At 51.9% G+C, this 8,022-nt stretch overlaps 2 protein-coding genes across 2 annotated transcripts; one reads left to right on the plus strand and one right to left on the minus strand.

Annotated features, from left to right (window-relative positions):
• Window positions 1-373: 373 nt before the first annotated feature.
• On the plus strand, window positions 374-1,807 carry BDW70DRAFT_146097 (thiamine diphosphate-binding protein). The gene is made up of 3 exons (XM_073738536.1): window positions 374-1,034; window positions 1,085-1,647; window positions 1,694-1,807. The coding sequence occupies exons 1-3, from the start codon at window positions 475-477 to the stop codon at window positions 1,729-1,731; spliced, it is 1,161 nt and encodes a 386-aa protein (XP_073590496.1). The 5' UTR covers window positions 374-474; the 3' UTR covers window positions 1,732-1,807.
• Window positions 1,808-2,748: 941 nt separating this feature from the next.
• BDW70DRAFT_168271 (arylsulfotransferase family protein) lies at window positions 2,749-4,581 on the minus strand (the record flags this gene model as incomplete). Its single annotated transcript, XM_073742412.1, has 2 exons — window positions 2,749-4,053; window positions 4,105-4,581. The coding sequence occupies 2 exons, from the start codon at window positions 4,579-4,581 to the stop codon at window positions 2,749-2,751; spliced, it is 1,782 nt and encodes a 593-aa protein (XP_073590497.1).
• Window positions 4,582-8,022: the final 3,441 nt, after the last annotated feature.

Genomic DNA, 8,022 nt, shown 5'->3' on the forward strand with positions numbered 1-8,022 from the left:
CCTTCTTCAAGGACATATGCCCGAACTGGGCCCGCCGGAGCGCCTGAAAGTGCGACAGTCCACACATCTACCTGGACAAAGGGTACGGCCCCTTCCCCCCAATCTATAGGTAGTCAAAACGGGCATCTGCCCTCGAAGACCTGGCCAGGGTAGCGCCGGATGCTTCTTCCACTCATTTCCAACATATATTGTCCATAGTTGCTGCTTCAAACCTGTATCTAGCTAGTTTTCGGGAGTTCTGTTTAGACAGCACGTCCAGATGCCCCCTGGGAGGCCGCAGATCACGTGGGCCCCGTGATCCGCCGAGTGACGTTAAATAATAAAATCAAATCAAATCAAATCAAATCGAAGATAATGAATTACTACTGAGCTCGGTTATTCACGGCTCTCCCCGCATTCCTTTGTCTGGGGAAACAAAAGGGACCTCGACACCTTCCTTTCCCTCAACATCATCTCCTTTCTCCTATCCTCGCCATGGTGTCCATTCCACGAGCTTGCCGTCTCGTTGGCCTCCATGGCCGTCAATGCTACTCCACGGCCCCGAGCCCGTCAACCCGCCTGAACCTCCCAATAGACTACAAATCAACGCCTCTCCTTCACCACACCCCATCCTCGCTCGCGAACTCCCTGAACCTCCCACCCTCCAGTACGTCCAAGTCGATGAACCTCTATACAGCAATCAACGCCGCATTACGTACCGCCCTTTCCAAATCGAACAAGGTCATGCTCTTCGGCGAGGACGTCGCGTTCGGCGGCGTGTTCCGGTGCTCGATGGATCTGCAGACGGAGTTTGGATCGGAGAGAGTCTTCAACACTCCACTGACAGAACAAGGGATTATTGGTTTTGCGATCGGGGCCGCGGCCGAGGGGATGAAACCCGTTGCAGAGATCCAGTTCGCAGACTACGTCTTTCCTGCGTTTGATCAGATTGTCAATGAGGCGGCGAAGTTTCGGTATCGGGAAGGAGCGACGGGAGGAAACGCTGGTGGGCTGGTAATTAGAATGCCATGTGGTGCTGTAGGACACGGAGCTTTGTGGGTTTCATCGTAACCGGCGAGGACTTGAGAGGCTAATTCCTTGCTAGGTACCACTCGCAATCGCCCGAGGCGCTCTTCGCTCACATTCCCGGTCTCCAAGTTGTTATTCCCCGTTCACCGTCACAAGCCAAGGGCCTTCTCCTTGCGTCAATCTTTGAAAGCAAAAACCCAGTTGTTTTCATGGAGCCGAAGGTGCTCTACCGGGCAGCAGTGGAACACGTCCCTAGCGAATACTACACGGTCCCTCTTAACAAGGCGGAGGTGATCAAACCCGGCAATGATGTTACTATCATCTCGTATGGACAGCCATTGTATCTCTGCTCAGCAGCCATCGCGGCCGCGGAAAAGAATCTAGGCGCGAGCGTCGAGCTTATTGACTTACGGACCATTTACCCTTGGGATCGACAGACCGTGCTGGACAGCGTCAACAAGACGGGACGGGCTATTGTCGTGCATGAGAGTATGGTGAACTTTGGTGTCGGCGCTGAAGTCGCTGCTACTATCCAAACCGGCGCGTTCTTGAGACTGGAAGCTCCAGTTCAACGAGTGGCAGGATGGAGTACGCATACCGGGCTGACATACGAGAAGCTGATCCTTCCTGATGTTACAAGTGAGTGGACTTCCTCTGTAATGCTCCAGTGGCTAACCATGCGTAGGGATCTATGACGCGATTAAGCGAACACTTGAGTATTGATGTTTCTTATCTGGTATGTTTGTGGATAGAGACACCAATACCAAGGATAGCATGATATGATAATAGCAATAGAGCCAATACATACATTTATGAATAAATCCTCATGAATTTGAAATCGACAAGTGCATCTCTTCAAGAATCAATGATTAGGTTTCCGTGCACGTCGCGGACGTGCAAATACCTTCTACCGAGATCATCAATCATCATGCATGTATCCCTGGAGGGGGAGCTGTGAATTTAACAATGAAGCTCCACTTCGGAAGCCAACGGCGATTGACATTTCCCTCGCTGGATGCCAATAATAATCTTCTGCACAGCAATAGCGCGGACATACGCATTCGCGTGTAACTCATGGCCTCCATGTATCCACAACTACTAACGTACTAAGATGCAATGCCACAATAATGTCCAAACAAACACATCTCATGCCTAGCTCTCTGGATATCGTGTAGACTAGCCAGACTGCGCGCCATTTGTGGACAGAAGTATTGAGAAAGCGGAGTGCTTCACGACTCTTCTATACTCGAACTGGCGTTTGCCCTGTTCCATGCATAGTCACTCGAGGACAAGCATCGCCGCAATGTCTGGCACCAGCTCGCGAAAACTTCAGAGATCATGATCGCCTCCCAACAGCTCGAGGCCACAGCGGGCCACAATGTCGCCGCGCTTTGACTATAGTGTCATCTCAGATGACAGGATCTCAGGATGAATCAGAAAGGCGAACTGAGTCGGTGTGGTTGTCTTTTTGGATGCTCGGTTGGGCCGGGTGCCGGTGTACGGTATATGTGTTGGATAGCAAGTCGTCAAAGCTAATGAATATGGAATAGGCCACGGCCGATGTAATACGACGTCCGCCTGGATAAAAAGACGTTCTCGAAGATGGGCTGCGAGGCAGCAAGAGTAGACGAGGAGAGTAAAGACCCAGCTCTCAGTCGTTGCGAGTTAGGGGGGCGTGTTCGCGCCTTCTGCATTGATTCAGCTCTCATCCGCTTACTCTTGGCCCGACAAGGCCACGACTCATTGCGCACCAAAGTGGACGAGCTGGTAATCGCTACGTCGCCAACGGCCCTGCCGTCGGAGGCATGGAGTGCGTAACTGGGATAACGCGAGGACGAGACCGCAGATGCCAGCTACGGAGACTATTCCCACAATCCAGTGATTGACGTTATCGAGAGAAGATTCCTCACCAGTGCGTTGGAGTGGATCAGTCACTCCCAGGACTTTTCCCTTCACATCCAATGCTGCTAGACGAAATACCGGGCTATCAAGCTCAGCCGGTACTGAGATCTCAGTCTCGAACCCGGTCTTCTCGTATTCTTGCAGTACGATGACATCCCCTGTGCGATCCGGCTCGTCGATCAGCTCGCCAGATCCGATATCCCAAGTCTCGAGCCGCCAGGTTACGACTTCAGTTGCGCCATTCCAGCTCACATATACCACATCTCCTAGCACAGTGGCATCCGGCTGGGACTGCGGGTTCCCAATCCAATCGGCCTTGTATGCTCGATAAGAAACCACCCGCCCAAAGCCCCAATACGCGGATGCCCCGAAATGCACGTTGCATAGTAGCTGTCCGTCCGCGCTGAACTCGCTATATGCTGCGCTGTGGCCCCAGCCAACAAGGACACGGCCGCTTTCATCTAGAATCTGCACGTTCCCCTGGGAGACGGATTTGGTGTTATATGGATGATAATACGCATCGAGCAATGTTGCCTCCCGCTTTGGGATATCGAGGTAGATCGCCATCCCGTGGCTCGCGAGGTCCGGATCAGAATGCGCATGGGCCGCGTTGTCAAATAAAGTCAGAGTATTGCTCTCCGCATGCCAGCGAGCATCATGCTGCCAGGAGAAACTGGTCGCCTGACCATCGGACAGGTCTTGAAACTCGTTCGTTCGCCCGCCGAGAGTCCAGAGAATCTCGCCTGTATACCGGGAGATACATATCACCGCGTGCAGGTGCCTTGCAGAGATGATATAGTTCCCCTCGGCATCTTCGTCCACGCTGTTGATATGGAAGAAATCAAACGCAGAGGACCGCTCCTTGCCTGCTCCGTTCAAAGCGTTATACGAGCTGTTCACAGGAAAGTATTCCGATGCCCGCCATTCAAAGATCAAGTCGCCAGTCGCAATATCGATCTCTTGGAAGAGACAATCGTATATCCAGCCCACTTCCGGTCCGCCAATCGACGAGAGATCGGCCAGGTTCGGGTCGTATATCGTCACCAGAGCTGTCTCGGCCGAAGTGATGTGAAGTTCGTGCAGGTCGCCGCCGTAGTCTCCGACCGGGTTGATCACATAGCGAGGAGTGTACGTCGAGTCGAGCTGCCAGCGTTAATACAAAGCCGTGTCTAAACAATGTTGGCGCCACGGTACCATATACCACGACCCATACCCTCTGCCCTCGACCTGGCTCCCCTCCCAATAAGTCAGATAATCCTCGCCTCGGTACCGCTGGACCTTGAAGTCGTGCGTTGTGTCCCAATTGTGCTTCATCCATACCAGCTCCCCTTGCGCATCGAGGATCATAGGCCCCTCGTGTGCCACCGAGTCGCCGCGTGGCGCAAGGAACGTATACCGGTCGTCGCATCCGGTGCCATTGTCCGTCTGGGAGATCAGTACCAGAGGCGACTCGTACTGGAAGCTCACATAGCCCCTCGACGGCCCGAAACCGTACGCGCCCAGGTCATACCAGCTCAAGTCTGCACGGAAATCGAATCGAACAAGCTGCGGCACCACGAACAGATGGAACAAGTAGAGCAGGCTCACAATCGCACTCGTTCCGGCGATCCACAGCAGCGGACGCCTAGGGTCGACGCAACGGCGCTCGGCGTCCCAAGTCGAAGGAGACATCGGGCATGGCCACACCTTGTCAACTGCCGAAGCTGCGAACACTAGCTGTTAAATGGCCGGTTTGACGCCAAGATGCCGTGATGCAGGCGCTGACGCATGCCCCCCATTGCCCCATCTCTTCCACGCGGAAGAGCACTCTGCCAGGGGTACCGGCACCCACGCGGCAAACAGGGTTGGTAGTCTAATGGATGTGATACTGAACTCTCATTCGTTCGTCACAGAGCGTTCTCCAGATTAGCCTCCAGAAGACGGGGCGGATCTCCATAGCTCCACTCCCGGTGGCGCAGCCGATATCATGCACTAGATGTACGGTGTACGCAATCCCGCAATTTGGAGACGGCAGTGCTGTATAGAGAGGCGTTTAGTGATAAAAGCACACCATAATGAGCTATAATGGCAAATCTACAGGGGATGTCTGACGGTTAGGGTGGAAATGCAGTCAAAGAGTACACAGTAGTACACAGTATGACCGGACCCCGCTTATGGAGCAACGTCTTGGTTCTCCACCATGTTAAAAGAATTGATATGAACGATTGGATGACACTGAGTCAGTTCGCCTGGTTTATAAGGACGGTCCACTTTAATTGGAATTAAGCAGAGTGGATATTCAGGAGACAGGGGTGTCTCCGCACACTAACAGCTTTACCAGTGGAGTTGGTGATGGGTACGCGCATCCATGCTAACATAGATTAACGCTCAATTTGGAGAAATTTTGGAAATTATGTAGTCATTGAGAAAAAGGCCGCTGATATGCTACGTATGGCGGTTATGTTAGTTCGGTGGGCCAATTCCTTTAAAGCCGTCAAGTTATCTGTGACCGCCTTCTGAATTGGCGATCGAAATGAAGCTAATGATACCGTCAAGATCGCCAGATCTCGACGACATTAGGTGGTGAGCCAGCGCCTGCCAGCCAGCCTTTACAATGCCTACCACGCCTGAGTCTCCCGAGCCCCCGAACCAGAAATCTGCTCGTCTTAGCCGAGATGATCACTTCGAATCTTGACTCTTCGAGATGCGGGTCTCACATACCATCAGATTGCCACGCAGCTTCGACTGACCCATCGACAAGTTCAATATACGTGCCAGTCTCAAACAAGCAACGCCGAAAAAGCCACGGGGACAGAAACCCAAGCTCTCTGAAGAGGAAGTCGATTAGATTCTCGAGTTCATCTGTTCTTCTGAGCGGACCGGTTGCCTGCCTTATTACAAGGTTATCCAAGAGCTGGACCTTCCTGTGGGGACAACAGCCTTAGCTCGAGCTCTCGCAAAGCGAGGCTATACGCGATGCAAGGCTCTTGAAAGGCCGCCTCCATCTGACTCTAATGATACTAATCAGCATGTACGTCTTGCGTCGACCCTTGACCATGTGCTTCGCACAGTTGGGCATGGTATAGAATTTTTGTCTGATGCGACTTGCGTTACTTCAGGCTAACACAAAGGAGTCTACATGACCCGAAAAGTAGGCGAAGAATTCGAAAGCTGCTTATGGACCTTACCTCAAAAGTGTGGGCGTTTGGGGAACCAATCCAGGGCTCTTCTCAAGTGCCATGTCTCTTCTGGGAAAGCGGAGGGGACATTTTAGATATCGAGGGATACTGCGAACGGGTTATTAGTAGTATTACTGGTTGATATGCGACAACCAGTATATTAGTCAGAACATAGCTCTCCAAGGAGGGTTAGCCCTTTTTGGCCGAGTAGGAAATTCGATAATATGGGAATATCATGTGATGGCTCATCTCAAGTACCAAGTGCCTGGGATGAGATTGCTGGCCACGTGATATAAGCGGCCTGTCAGTTATTGAGGTGGTTATGTAATCAACATCTAACACGAACGATTTGAATTGAAGGCCTTGATCTCCTAACTTCGATCTGTATAGGCAATTTATACCTTTTTCAAAGGTTTCAAAAAGAAGGTTCTCGCTATACAGGAGATATCCTTGTCATACAAACGGTACGAGGCATCAAACAGATATCCTTGCTATACAAACGGCGTAGAGTATCAAACAGATATGTAAACGAGCGAGGTGCTGGTCATTGATTAGTAAGGAGGGACTTTCCGGTTGACACGGCCTATTCTCCCCCCCCCCGAGGACCTGACCCCTCAATGTATCGTATCAGGAAACACAGAAAAGAGATCTATCAACAACAAGATAGATAGTCAATCGTCATATGGCGTCCGATCCTTAGTAGACTACGTTCGTGTAGTTGATGCAGTTTTCTTCTGCCCTTTCCCCTTTGAGCGTACATGCAAATCCACAACATTGGCTATGAGGCCTGACTGCTACGTCTAGCCTATCGAGCAGGCCTAACATCTCGGAGGAGCGCGTGATATTCCATCGCGTCTCCCAATTCAGCAGAAGATTGAAACTGTGCGCGGCGTGTTGATCCTCGATCCTGCGAAGGTGGCCAGGCCTGTACAACCTGCCTATCTATCCCCCGTCAAGCTATCGAACCACGAACCTAGAACCGCACAAGGCGGATGCCACCGGCTCGAAGACGAGACCCACGGACTGGGAGATATACATCGACCTGAGAGAATACTGAAGACCTAGCGCGGCCGAGTAGGAGCGTACCCGGGGCCTTTGATGACAGAATAGAGACGATTGATCAGACCGTGACGGCGCCAGGGGCGAGCGAGACGGTCGAGATAGAGCCGACTGAGACAACCGAGGCAATTGTATATGAAACGGCCCAGACTGACGAGACAGTCGAGAGAATCCAAAGCGCTAGTGGCATCGAGATAAACGATCCTAGCGAACAGCTGCATGCAAAGTTGGCAGCTGAGGACCCTGATCGACAGGTGCAGGAAGAGCCAGTATCCGGGATACTAGGTATAGAAGAATCGAAATCCGGGATGTCAGGAGAATCAGAGATTCCTGCCTACCAGGCAGTGGAACCACAGGAGATTGTCGCATTCAATATCGAGAAGCTGGACCGGACGAATGTGAGCAGTTGGAAAGCTCAATACAATATCTTCCTGGAGACACAAGGTTGCTGGAGCGTGGTGGAGCATACATACAATTGGCGCGGAAATGCAGCAAGGGTCAAAAAGCTCTTAGAGGACCCAGGATGGAGAGTATCTGTGACTTCCAGCTCCACCCACACCGCTTCCCGCTGTGGGTGAGCCACACCGTAATTTCCAACCACACCGTAATTGCCAATTTTCTATAGTTTTACTATTCCATACATTTCATTCACCCAACATTCCGAAAACCTCTAGTTTTGATGAATCCTGCATGATTGAGGCCTGCGAAGCCGCCCAAGCCAAAGAAAAACCCAATATTGCCTTGATCGCGCGTGAGTATGGCGTTCCGCGTCGGACACTACAAAACCGCGTTAGAAAGGGCAGCCAGCCTCGTACGGCCCGGAAGCCAGTTAATAAGGCACTTGATGGGTATCAGGAGGAAGCCCTGATACGCTGGATAGCCTTTATGTGTGATA

Source organism: Aspergillus foveolatus (genome assembly GCF_047715535.1).
Source record: "Aspergillus foveolatus strain CBS 279.81 unplaced genomic scaffold BDW70scaffold_245, whole genome shotgun sequence".
Taxonomy (NCBI): Eukaryota; Fungi; Ascomycota; class Eurotiomycetes; order Eurotiales; family Aspergillaceae; genus Aspergillus; species Aspergillus foveolatus.